The sequence below is a fragment of the Triticum urartu genome, chromosome 6A (assembly GCF_056163025.1).
Source record: "Triticum urartu cultivar PI428250 chromosome 6A, HENAU_Tu73, whole genome shotgun sequence".
NCBI lineage: Eukaryota > Viridiplantae > Streptophyta > Magnoliopsida > Poales > Poaceae > Triticum > Triticum urartu.
The window spans coordinates 444,216,604-444,230,912 of NC_141878.1; the positions used below are offsets into that span (position 1 = coordinate 444,216,604).

The following is a 14,309-nucleotide window of genomic DNA, read 5'->3' on the forward strand; positions in this document are numbered from 1 at the left end:
GATTTGCTGCTATGTTTTACTGGAGAGTGCTACTTAGTTGATTATTTTTTTCAGATGATTAATAGATAAATTCTTCATGTCCAGCAATTTATTTTATAATTTTTGGGGTTCCATAAGTATACGTTTGATCCAGATTACTACAGACTGTTCTGTTTTTGACAGATTCTGTTTTCTATGTGTTGTTTGCTTATTTTGATGAATCTATGAGTAGTGTCGGAGGGTATGAACCATAGATGAGTTGTAATACAATAGATATTACACCAATATGAATTTATAATGAGTTCACACCAGTACCTAAGTGGTGATTTATTTTCTTATACTAAAGGAGCTTACGAGTTTTCTGTTAAGTTTTGTGTTGTGAAATTTTCAAGTTTTGGGTAAAGATTCGATGGACTATGGAATAAGGAGTGGCAAGAGCCTAAGCTTGGGGATGCCCAAGGCAACCCAAGGTAATATTCAAGGACAACCAAGAGCCTAAGCTTGGGGATGCCCCGGAAGGCATCGCCTCTTTCGTCTTCATTCATCGGTAACTTTACTTGGAGCTATATTTTTATTCACCACATGATATGTGTTTTGCTTGGAGCGTCATTTTTTTGCTTTCTGTTTGAATAAAATACCAATATCTGAAATTATTAAATGTTAGAGAGTCTTCACATAGTTGCATAATTATTCGACTACTCATTGATCCTCACTTATATCTTTTGGAGTAGTTTGTCATTTGCTCTAGTGCTTCACTTATATCTTTTTAGAGCACGATGGTAGTTTTATTTTGAAGAAATAGATGAACTCTCATGCTTCACTTAAATTATTTTGAGAGTCCTAAACAGCATGTTAATTTGCTTTGGTTATGAATTTAGTCCTAATATGATGGGCATCCAAGAGGGATATAATAAAAACTTTCATATAAAGTGAATTGAATACTATGAGAAGTTTGATACTTGATAATTGTTTTGAGATATAAAGGTGGTAATATTAGAGTTGTGCTAGTTGAGTAATTGTGAAATTGAGAAATACTTGTGTTGAGGTTGGCAAGTCCCGTCGCATGCACGTATGGTAAACGTCGTGTGACAAATTTGAAGCATGGGGTGTTCTTTGATTGCTTTCCTTATGAGTGGCGGTCGGGGACGAGCGAAGGTCTTTTCCTACCAATCTATCCCCCTAGGGGCATGCGTAGTAGTACTTTGCTTCGAGGGCTAATAAACTTTTGCAACAAGTATATGAGTTCTTTATGACTGATGTGAGTCCATGGATATTATGCACTCTCACCCTTCCATCATTGCTAGCCTCTTCGGTACCGTGCATTGCCCTCTCTCGCCTTGAGAGTTGGTGCAAACTTCGCCGGTGCATCCAAACCCCGTGATACGATACGATCTATCACGCATAAACCTCCTTATATCTTCCTCAAAACAGCCACCATACCTACCTATTATGGCATTTCCATAGCCATTCCGAGATATATTGCCATGCAACTTTCCACCGTTCCGTTTATTATGACACGCATCATCATTGTCATATTGCCTTGCATGATCATGTAGTTGACATCGTATTTGTGGCAAAGCCACCATGCTATTTTTTCATACATGTCACTCTTGATTCATTGCATATCCCGGTACACCGCCGGAGGCATTCACATAGGGTCATATTTTGTTCTAAGTATCGAGTTATAATTCTTGAGTTGTAAGTAAATAAAAGTGTGATGATCATCATTATTAGAGCATTGTCCCATGTGATGAAAGGATGATGGAGACTATGATTCCGCCACAAGTCGGGATGAGACTCCGGACAAAAGAAAAAAAGAGAATAAAATGAGGCCAAAAGAAAAAAAGAAAAAAAGAAAAAAGAGAGAAGGCCCAAATAAAAAAAGAGAGAAAAAGAGAGAAGGGACAATGTTACTATCCTTTTTCCATACTAGTGGGAATTTTTCATTATAGAACTTGGCTTGTATATTCCAATGATGGGCTTCCTCAAAATGCCCAAGGTCTTCGTGAGCAAGCAAGTTGGATGCACACCCACTTAGTTTCTTTTGATGAGCTTTCATATATTTATAGCTCTAGTGCATCCGTTGCATGGCAATCCCTACTCCTCGCATTGACATCAATTGATGGGCATATCCATAGCCCGTTGATTAGCCGCGTCAATGTGAGACTTTCTTTTTTTGTCTTCTCACATAACCCCTATCATCATACTCTATTCCACCCATAGTGCTATGTCCATGGCTTGCGCTCATGTATTGCGTAAGGGTTGAAAAGGCTGAAGCACGTCAAAAAGTATGAACCAATTGCTCGGCTTGTCATCGGAGTTGTGCATGATGGGAGCATTTTGTGTGACGAAAATGAAGCATGGCCAAACTATATGATTTTGTAGGGATAAGCTTTCTTTGGCTATGTTATTTTGATAAGACATAATTGCTTGGTTAGTATGCTTGAAGTATTATTATTTTTATGTCAATAATAGAATTTTGTCTTGAATCTTATGGATCTGAATATTCTTGCCATAATAAAGAAAATTACATTGATAATTATGTTAGGTAGCATTCTGCATCAAAAAATCTGTTTATCATTTACCTACTCGAGGACGAGCAGGAATTAAGCTTGGGGATGCTTGATACGTCTCCAACGTATCTATATTTTTTGATTGTTCCATGCTATTATATTATCAATCTTGGATGTTTTATATGCATTTATATGCTATTTTATATGATTTTTGGGACTAACCTATTAACCCAGAGCCCAGTGCCAGTTTCTATTTTTTTGTTGTTTTTGAGTATCGCAGAAAAGGAAAACCAAACGGAGTCCAATTGACCTGAAACTTCATGGAACTTATTTTTGGACCAGAAGAAGGACATGGAGTAAAAGAGTTGGGCCAGAAGAGTCTCGGGCTGCCCACGAGGGTGGGGGGCGCACCCACCCCCCTGGGCGAGCCTCCCTACCTCGTGGACAGCCCAGAGACCCCCCTGACTTGTTCTCGACGCCAAAACCTCTTATATATATTGAAACCTTCAGAACATAACCTGGATCGGGAGTTCCACCGCCAGAAGCCTCCATAGCCACCGAAAACCAATCTAGACCCGTTCCGGCACCCTGCCGGAGGGGGGAATCCCTCTTCGGTGGCCATCTTCATCATCCCGGTGCTCTCCATAACGAGGAGGGAGTAGTTCACCCTCGGGGCTGAGGGTATGTACCAGTAGCTATGTTTTTGATCCCTCTCTCTCGTGTTCTTGATTTGGAACGATCTTGATGTATCGCGAGCTTTGCTATTATAGTTGGATCTTATGATGTTTCTCCCCCTCTACTCTCTTGTGATGAACTGAGTTTTCCCTTTGAAGTTATCTTATCGGATTGAGTCTTTAAGGATTTGAGAACACTTGATGTATGTCTTGCATGTGCTTATCTGTGGTGACAATGGGATATCACGTGATCCACTTGATGTATGTTTTGGTGATCAACTTGCGAGTTCCGTGACCTCATGAACTTATGCATAGGGGTTGGCACACATTTTCGTCTTGACTCTTCGGTAGAAACTTTGGGCCACTCTTTGAAGTTATTTGTGTTGGTTGAATAGATGAATCTGAGATTGTGTGATGCATATCGTATAATCATACCCACGGATACTTGATATGACATTGAAGTATCTAGGTGACATTAGGGTTTTGGTTGATTTGTGTCTTAAGGTGTTATTCTAGTACGAACTCTAGGATAGATTGAACGGAAAGAATAGCTTCGTGTTATTTTACTAAGGACTCTTGAATAGATCGATCAGAAAGGATAACTTTGAGGTGGTTTCGTACCCTACAATAATCTCTTCGTTTGTTCTCCGCTATTAGTGACTTTGGAGTGACTCTTTGTTGCATGTTGAGGGATAGTTTTATGATCTAATTATGTTATTATTGTTGAGAGAACTTGCACTAGTGAAAGTATGAACCCTAGGCCTTGTTTCCTAGCATTGCGATACTGTTTGTGCTCACTTTATCATTAGTTACCTTGCTGTTTTTATATTTTTTAGATTACAAAAACCTATATATATACCATCCATATTGCACTTGTATCACCATCTCTTCGCCGAACTAGTGCACCTATATAATTTACCATTGTATTGGGTGTGTTGGGGACACAAGAGACTCTTTGTTATTTGGTTGTAGGGTTGTTTGAGAGAGACTATCTTCATCCTACGCCTCCCATAGATTGATAAGCCTTAGGTCATCCACTTGAGGGAAATTTGCTACTGTCCCACAAACCTCTGCACTTGGAGGACCAAGAACGTCTACAAGAAGAAGGTTGTGTAGTAGACATCAGGACTTGATAACTTTTCACCTGGACTTTGACCCTGAGATTGTGGCTTAGTTCTTTGCATCAGTCCACTTCCATACTGATGAGGAACGGACCATGACGTGGATGACCAATGGACAATAGATGACCGCCAAGTGGAAGGACTTCATGGATCTGGTACAGGTTCGTGATGAGGGGCTCAACACGCCCGTTGGTGTTCGACCTCATGCCAACTCTGAGTCCGCCAATAAGAACAAGCTTTAGCAATACTATGTTGAGAAGCAGCTTCCCAGTGGCAAGAAGGCATGGGTGCTGAACCCATTCATTGACATCATGTATCGGATCTTCCACAACACCCTCTTCCCTCGCATTGGTGACAAGGATAAGGTACATGCCTATCTCGTGGATATGATGCTCATCTGTGAGGAGGTGTGTCGTGTTCAGACGCAACCACTTGATGTCTCACATATCATGTGGTGTGAGCTATGGTTTGCGGTGTTCAACCGTAAGGTACCCATCTATGGTCCTTACATGTTTCATCTGATCTCGAAGACTTGGGGAGAAGCTCTATCCCAATGTTGAGTTTGAGGCCCCTGACTGGACCCGTCACGAGCCCATCAAGCTCCGTATCAAGCCTCAGTGGGCTAACACCACTACCCGTGCTGAGGCAGAGGCTGCTCAGATGGACGTGGATGAGGATGAGATTGAGGAGGAGGAAGCGGATGAGGTCAGCTCTGCTGGGTATGCTCCTCCCTCTACCGAGCCCTCATGGGCTAAGAAGCTGAAGGCCAAGATGAAGGCTTTGTTCTGTATGTAAGCCAAGGGACAGTACAGGACCCATGTTGCTTCCAAGGAGAGTCGCCGTCGCGACAAGAGGATCTTGAGGACGTTTGGCGAGGAGATATCAAGTGGGTCCGAGAAGCACATCACTCCAGAGACAGAATGGATGGCGAAGCAGGGCTACCAGTGGACTGAGTCTGAGGAGGAGACCATCCCTGCTGCCTAGACCGACGAGGACCGTGACGAGTGATTGCTCCAGCTTGAGCTACCACTTGTGTCGTAGGTGTCCTCTCTGCCTTTTTGGTGTCTCGATGCCAAAGGGGGAGAGAGTGTAGGGATTTGCGAGTCGTGTGTCGTGTTTGCTTTCGTTTTGTTGGACCTTGTTTGCTTTAGTTTGGGTTGTCGTGAGTCGTGTTCCCTTATCATATGGTGTAAGACATATGCACTCTAGCATATCTGATTGTCTTTTATGATTAGTAGCCCGTGAGCTTATACTATCTTGTGCTAGTTAACTTATGCTCATATGTGTTATCTTGCCTCCCTGTTAGTATTAGTTACTCCATTGCAATATTTTCCTCGTCTATAAAATATAGGGGGATGATACGTCTCCAACGTATCTATAATTTTTGATTGTTCCATGCTATTATATTATCTGTTTTGGATGTATAATGGGCTTTAATATACCTTTTAATATTATTTTTGGGACTAACCTACTAGCCAAAGGCCCAGTGCAAATTGCTATTTTTTTGTCTATTTCAGTGTTTCGCAGAAAAGGAATATCAAACGGAATCCAAACGGAATGAAACCTTCAGGAGAGTTATTTTTGGAACAAACGTGATCCAGGAGACTTGGAGTGGACGTCAAGAAAGAAGCGAGGAGGCCACGAGGCAGGAGGGCGCGCCCAGGGGATAGGCGCGCCCCCCACCCTCGTGGGCCCCTCGCAGCTCCACCGGCGTACTTCTTCCTCCTATATATACCCATATACCCCGAAAACATCCAGGAGCACCACGAAACCCTATTTCCACTGTCGCAACCTTCTGTACCCGTGAGATCCCATCTTGGGGCCTTTTCCGGCGCTCCGCCGGAGGGGGAATCGATCACGGAGGGCTTCTACATCAACACCTTAGCCTCTCCGATGATGTCTGAGTAGTTTAGCACATACCTTTGGGCCCATATTTATTAGCTAGATGGCTTCTTCTCTCTCTTTGGATCTCAATACAAAGTTCTCCTCGATTCTCTTGGAGATCTATTCGATGTAATTCTTTTTGCGGTGTATTTGTCGAGATCCGATTTATTGTGGGTTTATGATCAAGATTATCTATGAAAAATATTTGATTCTTCTATGAAACCTTTTATGCATGATTTAAATATCTTTGCAAGTCTCTTCGAATTATCAGTTTGGTTTGGCCTTCTAGATTGATCTTTCTTGCAATGGGAGAAGTGCTTACCTTTGGGTTCAATTTTGCGGTGTCCTTTCCCAGTGACAGCAGGGGCAACAAGGCATGTATTGTATTGTTGCCATCGAGGATAAAAATATGGGGTTTATATCATATTGCTTGAGTTTATCCCTCTATATCATGTCATCTTGCCTAATGCGTTACTTTGTTCTTATGAACTTAATACTCTAGATGCATGCTGGATAGCGGTCGATGTGTGGAGTAATAGCAATAGATGCAGAATCGTTTCGGTCTACTTGTCGCAGACGTGATGCCTAAATGCATGATCATGCCTAGATATTCTCATAATTATTCGCTTTTCTATCAATTGTTCGATAGTAATTTGTTCACCCACCGTAGAGTTTGCTATCTTGAGAGAAGCCACTAGTGAAACCTATGGCCCCCCGGTCTATCTTCCATCATATTATTTTCATATCGACTTGCTATTTCTATTACCGTTTATTTTGCAATCTTTATTTTTCAATCTATACCATAAAAATACCAAAAATATTTATCTTATTATCTCTATCATATCTCACTTTCATAAGTGACCGTGAAGGGATTGACAACCCCTTTATCGCGTTGGTTGCGAGGTTCTTGTTTGTTTGTGCAGGTACTAGGCGACTTGCGTGTTACCTCCTACTGGATTGATACCTTGGTTCTCAAAAACTGAGGGAAATACTTACGCTACTGTGCTGCATCACTCTTTCCTCTTCAAGGTAAAACCAACACATGCTCAAGAGGTAGCAGGGGAGTGTTGATCCTAGTATGTGTGTCGTGCAGTCCAAAGCACATCTCGAGAGTGCACACATCTAGGGGGAGCCCGTCTATATTTTATAGATGTTGGGTTTGCCTATGCTTTATTTTATATCCCTATGTGCAAATCCCGTATTGTCATCAATCCACCAAAAGGGGGAGATTGTAAGGGCATATTTATCCCTTAGTGGTTTTGGTGATTGATGACAATGCTTTTGCGGACTAATCGTGTGCATTGAGCATTTTCAGATATATCATGTCTAGGCACAAAACGATTTAGTGCCCCTCGAAGACTATTGAAGACGACGTTTCTGTACGTTTCTTTTGGGTGGATTTGAGTCGTAGGAAAGCCGTACTATTAAGAGGGGGTCCACGTTGGAAAGGTTTGGGTGAAATCAACACGTACACATCTGTTCCTTTTGCACCACCTTTCCTTTGACTCGTTGGAGCATCCTCCGTTTCTCCGTATCTCTGCAAAAGGAAGGACTTCTAGTGTTGCTGAACTGGGGCATGCGGTAGTACTGCTCCTCAGAGCGGTAGTACCGCAGGTCCCTGCGGTAGTACCAGCCTTGGGCGCGGTAGTACTGTAGGTGCTCACGGTAGTACTGCTTCTCGGACGCGGTAGTACCGTGGCCTCGGACCAGGCTCAGCAGCATGAGCGGATGTAATTTTTTACATCCGCGCCCTACGCGGTAGTACCGCTCCTGGCTTGCGGTAGTACCGTGTCAGATATTTTGCATAGATCTAAACTCAGCGAAAGTTGCCATGGATGTATTTTTATATGTCTGTGCCTTCTCTATCTAGACTACCCCTGCCTTGCGGTAGTACCGCAAGGGGGAGCGGTAGTACCGCGCCAGCGGTTCTACCGCCCTCTGCTTCAACACATCAGGGCTGGTTTAGCTATTGTTGCGCCAGTGGTAGTACCGTAGTGCCTTGCGGTAGTACCACGGGCGCTGGCGGTAGTACCGCGTCTCTGGTGCGGTAGTACCGTGCATCGCAGGCTGAGTTGGTGGATTACTGTTGGATTTGTTCTTCTACTATAAAAGGGGAGTCTTCTTCTCCGAGTTGACCACCTCTTCTACCCCAACCTCCATTATTGCTCTAAACTCCATTTTCGCCCGATCTCTCCCCCTAGCCAATCAAACTTGTTGATTTTCTAGGGATTAGTTGAGAAGGCCCCAATCTACACATCCACCAAGAGAAATTTGATTCCCCTAGTAATCCCTCGCGGATCTTGTTACTCTTGGGTGTTTGAGCACCCTAGATGGCTGAGGTCATCGCGGAGCCATACTCCATTGTGGTGAAGCTTTGTGGTGTTGTTGGGAGCCTCCAATTAAGTTGTGGAGATTGCCCCAACCTTGTTTGTAAAGGTTCGGTCGCCGCCTTCAAGGGCACCAATAGTGGAATCACAACATCTCGCATATGTGTGAGGGCATGAGGAGAATACGGTGGCCCTAGTGGCTTCTTGGGGAGCATTGTGCCTCCACACCGCTCCAACGGAGACGTACTTCTTCTCAAAGGGAAGGAACTTCGGTAACACATCCTCGTCTTCATCGGATCCACTCTTGGTTATCTCGTCCCTTCACTCGTGCAAGCTTATCTTGTGTTACTTCCCTTGCTTGCTTGTATACTTATTGTTGTTGCATCATATAGGTTGCTCACCTAGTTGCATATCTAGACAACCTACTTTGATGCAAAGTTTAAATTGGTAAAGAAAAGCTAAAAATTGTTAGTTGACTATTCACCCCCTCTAGTCAACTATATCGATCCTTTCACCCACTTTGTAGCACCTTCTTGATTCTTGTTCTAGATGCATTTATTTTGTAGCACCTTCTTAACTCTTGTTCTAGATGCATTTATTCGTGTACTGGTCACATCGTCAATCAATGCCATCTCTTCGAATTCACTGCTATTCTACGAAGTTACACTTTTTTAGTAAAACATAAAATTCTTATGATACCAATTCCTATGAAATTATGTAAACAAATTTGAGAAAATTTTCAAGATATTCCATGTTACTTTTATTTAAATGAAAAACTGAGAACGTCATGGTAACAATTTTTAGGACCTTTTAATAATAATCTCCGGATTTGATTGAGCCCTATGTTTTGAATCATATAACACACATCTAATATTTTTTGTTTGTACCAAGTTCCCAGGAATTTTCCTCCAATAGTAATTCCTAGCCCCCCGCAAAAAAGTAATTCCTAGGAAATTATGTAAATCAATATGAGAGATTTGTCAACACATTTATTGATGTTTTTTTATCTTAAATGGAAAACTGAGAATGTCATGGTAATAATTCTAGAAATTGTTTTATAATAATCTCGGGATTTTCCCAAATATCTCAGGAAAAAAACTGAGAATTTAATACTCCCTCTGTTCACTTTTATAAGACCTTGAAGACATTTCAGACAATGTGTAAAACAACCCATTTTGAGCTGTCTGAAACGACTTACAAAAGTGGACGGAGGGAGTAATACACATTCTAAGAAGGGTGCAATTAATGGCCACAACCAAAACAAATGTAAAATTGCTATCTTTACTTTTTACAATGCTTCATTCTTTTTTTTATTAAATGTAAGTGTGTCCAAAGTCTTTGCCGTTTAATACTTTGTTGAATTTTTTTTTCTAAACACAGTACAGAAGCAAGCGCTCATATACACGCACATACACTTACCTCTATGAACACACATACGCACACCCTGCCCCTGTGAGCACCTCTGAAAGACCGAGCCGACATATCATCTTGAAATTTACGAAGTCACCGTAAACACCTAGTCGTCGACGAGAACGTCTCCTCCCACTAAATGCACATCGTCGGAAATCTTAAAATAAATCCAGGAATAAATGCGCTACAGGTTGGTTCGCGCTTTGTTGAAATCTTTGCTATGTTTTATCAAACACACTACCCCGAATTAAATGAGTATGTACACATGTTTACTGTCAGTATATACAAAAGCACACTGTATTGTGATTCGTTGCCAATTAAATGAAAGCCTACACCGACCCCAAATGAACCAAAAATGGTTTTGATTCCAGAGGGGTGCTTCGTGATGTGCTCCCCGTCCGCGTCCGTATGTTTACTTCATATACAACTAGGAGAAAAACCCTAGTTGTTGAGCGACAACTATGTCATCGTTAGATCACAACAAAAAGGCGTCGAAAAGGAAGAAGATACTAGAAGAAGATGAAGGTCTGATGGCGGCAATGAGAACATGAAACTGAAGGAGGGGGAACGTGAGTTGACGAGAAGAAGGTCAACGAATTATTGAAAGCAACTAGATGGTCAACAATGGCTAAGGTCGATATCACAAAGTCATTCAACAGTGGCACTTTAAAGAATATGCTCAAATTCACACGGGTCTCGCTTGGAGATGCCCTCAGCGAAATATTTGATTCTTCGTAAAAGGTTAATGTTGTGCCTGGAGTTGGAAGTAAAAATTGCATGCATGCATGCTTTGTTTCAGTTTTCTGTTAGTTGAATAATCCGCATTGCACGAACATTTATCGGGGTTAGTGGGCTCCCAACGAATTAAGTGGGATAGCCCGATTAACTTTTTTGCTATCCAATAGAAACCCATTAAAACGATTTAAGTGGGATGAGGTAGTTAGTCCCACTTAAATCCACTCCCACCTGCAGCCTGAATGTTGTTTTTTGTGCGCCGAAAATTTAATTGATGTTACACGGGTCACAAGCGGTACATTCTGAATGTTTTCCAAAAAAAAATTGAAACCTTTTCATAAGGAAAAAACAGAAACTTTTTTTCTGAAAACGGAAAGAGCTTCACGCGAGTTTCTATGGTTTGATTTACTGAACTGTACCGTCGCCGGCGGTGGCACCAAAACAGCTGGGCGTGAAGATAGCGTCACATGGTCAAAAGAAGCGGCCGTTCATTATCCCCTAATTAATCAGAAGAAAATCAAAAATCAACTCCAGGGAAAACAGAAAAATAAACTCGATTGCCACCGTCTCGGCGTCGTCGTCGCCCGGCTCACGCGCTCCGACCTAGCCCTAGCCCTAGCCCTCCCTGCCAGTTGATGGTGGGCGGGCTGCGAGATCTGTAGGGCTCGTTGGCTTTCGCCGGCGGGAGGAGATGGAGGCCGGGAACGACGGCCCGTCGACGCCGGTGCTGCTCAACGTGTACGACCTCACGCCCGTCAACGATTACCTCTACTGGCTCGGCTTCGGCGTCTTCCACTCCGGAATCGAAGGTATTGGTTCTCCCATTCCCCTTCCCTTTGCTGTTCATGCGGATTCTTCCATGCCCGTGATTCTGCCCCTGTTAGCATGGATACGCTGGTGGATTTAACTGAGATGCGAGCTGTTTCAGTTTTCCTAAAAACAATTTGGTTACGGTGATTTTTGAACAATTATGTTATTATCGTTGCTGTTTTAGGATCATTTTCAATTAGATGTTCTGGTTACCCCAATCGTAACAGTGAATTTTGTTGGACAAATTCCAAAAATATATTAACATTTCTGGTCAATGCGCCAGAAAATGATGGGGGGTAGGGGAAACAAATATGTAATGAACAATGTATTTTCTTGGGAAGAATTTCAAGGAGAAATGTGCATGACATCCGTCTTGTTATATTATATTTTGCATGAAGAAAATACTTCAATAAGTGTAGTTTTGGCGTACACTAAAATTCAAGGACTGAAACTGACTGTAGGTTTATGTCATTGTATTTTTATGCATTGTGGAAATCAGGCTGGTTATGTTATGTGTGGAACTGTGGAACATCTCTTCTCACCTATGTTTGCTATGGTTACATGTTCCTTTTCTCATGTGCATGTCATACTTAGATGATCTACAGAAGCGTGAACTCATGTTTTTTTACCCATTTTTCCCAATCGAGTAGTTCATGGCATGGAATATGGATTTGGAGCACATGATTTCTCATCCAGCGGTGTATTTGAGGTGGAATCGAAATGTTGCCCTGGATTTGTCTATAGAAAGACGGTGTCGCTAGGCACAACTGACATGTCTCGGGAAGATTTCCGCTCGTTCATTGAAAGACTTGCAGGGAAGTATCATGGCAATACATATAATTTGATTGCGAAGAACTGCAATCATTTCACAGATGATGTCTGTAGGAGCTTGACTGGAAAACCCATCCCTGGCTGGGTGAATAGGTTGGCCAGAGTAGGTTGGTATCATTATCATATATGTTTACGTACTTCCTGAGATTGGTGAAAATCATAGCTAAATGGTTGCATTTTCTCTCTCTCAAAACTCCAGGCTCAGTTTTTGACTGTCTACTACCAGAAAGTGTCCAAGTTTCTCCTGTTGGACGTGTCCCAACTCTTCGTCCAGTTATTGGTCAGTATCTTCTGAACTTTTCTTCCATTTCCTTTCAAAAGAAACCTATATGTTGACATGTTGTTTCTTTCTGTTAGTGTGACATTCTTGTGAAATATCACGAGGCTAAGAATGACATGTTGTTGTATACTTTGCTTTCCTTTGCAAAATATAAGCTCCAACATGTTGATTAAGATCTGGTCCTTTTCCTTGTTGCTCCTTGGAGTTCAGAGATTTCACTTTGTCTTGCACGGTAGTCAGAATTCTTCATAACTTTTTTTATATACCCTCCTTTCAGGTTGAACAGTTAGTGCCATCAACCTTAAAGTGTTTTGCATACTGGTAACTTGCACATGATTAAGCAATTAGTAGTAAATAGTAATTAATTATGTTATAGAAGAATCAGAATGTGTTATCGCTTAAGACATCATCCTGAATAACACCTAAAAATGGAATGGGCTTCTTTAAATTATGCAATACGTTCACCAGTCTTGGATCTTCAGAAAAAGGAACCAATCCTATTTTGGCACTCTTTAGATGCCATCACTCGTTTACCCCAGATCTCTGTTAATTATTATATCTAAAATGGATAATCTTATGAGAATGCTTCACAACAGATAGAAACATATATGGCATTTCACATTTCATATAACTCATGCAGCTTTAAGATCTTCCAAGTTTTGTATAGTTATAGTTGAATGTATTAAGTTTCCTTGAAATGAGGCAAGTTTTCTTGGTTTAATGCTGAATGAGCAAAACTAAGGTATTCCAGTAGTTTTCATCATACCAATCATCTATTCCTGACACGGAATAGTTTGCACGGGGCTGCCCAGAACGGTGACTATATGCTTTGATCAGGAAAGCCTAGTGGTGGAGGAAGCGTCCAAAGGTATTGGTTGTCAGTTGTATAACATTATGTTGACCAAAATTGACACTTAAAAACTACTATGATTTTGCATGAATTAAGAGTTCTTTTACTGGCTAATCTTCTATGTTCTGGTATAATCAGTTCAAGTAGAATAATTACCCATCTAAGTTACCATTGTAAACAACCTTATTTTATAAGACCCATATGCAATGGAGGGTTGTGTAAATACTTTGTGATGTTATCCTATAGTATATGATAATTTTGTGCGATCTTATTGACCATCTTGTTTGTTTCCTTTTTAAACACTATATGCAGATGATGATTTGGATTCGGTATCTTCTTCGGACAGCGATGAGGGTGATGACAAGCACCTGTTGGAAGCACCATCCACTGACTTGCAACCTGTAGAAGTGCCATTAAAGCTAGCCAAAGATCTTCTTTGACATGTTCCATGTTTTTTTCTGCAAAATTGACATATTACAACTGCAACCACTGGAGTCCAGGACGATGATGCGATGTTTCTGGGTGGTTTTAGTGACAGGACGGAACCGTGGAGCTTGCCACTGGTACAACCTATCACTTTTCACAGAGTTTTGGCTTTCTAGCAGGTGTACAGATAGGAATTGGCCATCTTGTCCAAAAGATAGGTCTAGTTACTTGCTGTTTTCCAGTTCGTGCAGTGACTGCTGTATCGTACTCAGAAAATGTTGAGCCTGGAACTGATGTTAGTCTGTATATTTTATTAAACGAGCTAGAATAGGCATTGTCGAGAATGTTTGCCTTGGCGATGCTCGCCTGAGCCTGGTAATGAAATTCCCATGTCCATGCTATCATAGACCCGCCGTCTCCATGTACTACTACATGGTTATTGACAATGGCCTGTTCAATTCGTGATTAA

The 14,309-nt window shown here is 41.7% G+C and overlaps 1 protein-coding gene across 2 annotated transcripts; it reads left to right on the forward strand.

Annotated features, from left to right (window-relative positions):
* The first annotated feature begins 11,123 nt into the window (after positions 1-11,123).
* LOC125513933 (deSI-like protein At4g17486) lies at positions 11,124-14,244 on the forward strand. 2 transcript variants are annotated; one of them, XM_048679153.2, is made up of 5 exons: positions 11,124-11,452; positions 12,104-12,391; positions 12,484-12,564; positions 13,377-13,432; positions 13,727-14,244. In XM_048679153.2, exons 1-4 carry the CDS (start codon positions 11,335-11,337, stop codon positions 13,382-13,384), a joined length of 495 nt encoding a protein of 164 aa, XP_048535110.1. In that variant the 5' UTR covers positions 11,124-11,334; the 3' UTR covers positions 13,385-13,432; positions 13,727-14,244. The 2 variants fall into 2 exon arrangements, with proteins under 2 accessions (XP_048535110.1, XP_048535109.1); XM_048679152.2 differs by lacking the exon at positions 13,377-13,432 and having other exon boundaries at positions 11,126-11,452.
* Positions 14,245-14,309: the final 65 nt, after the last annotated feature.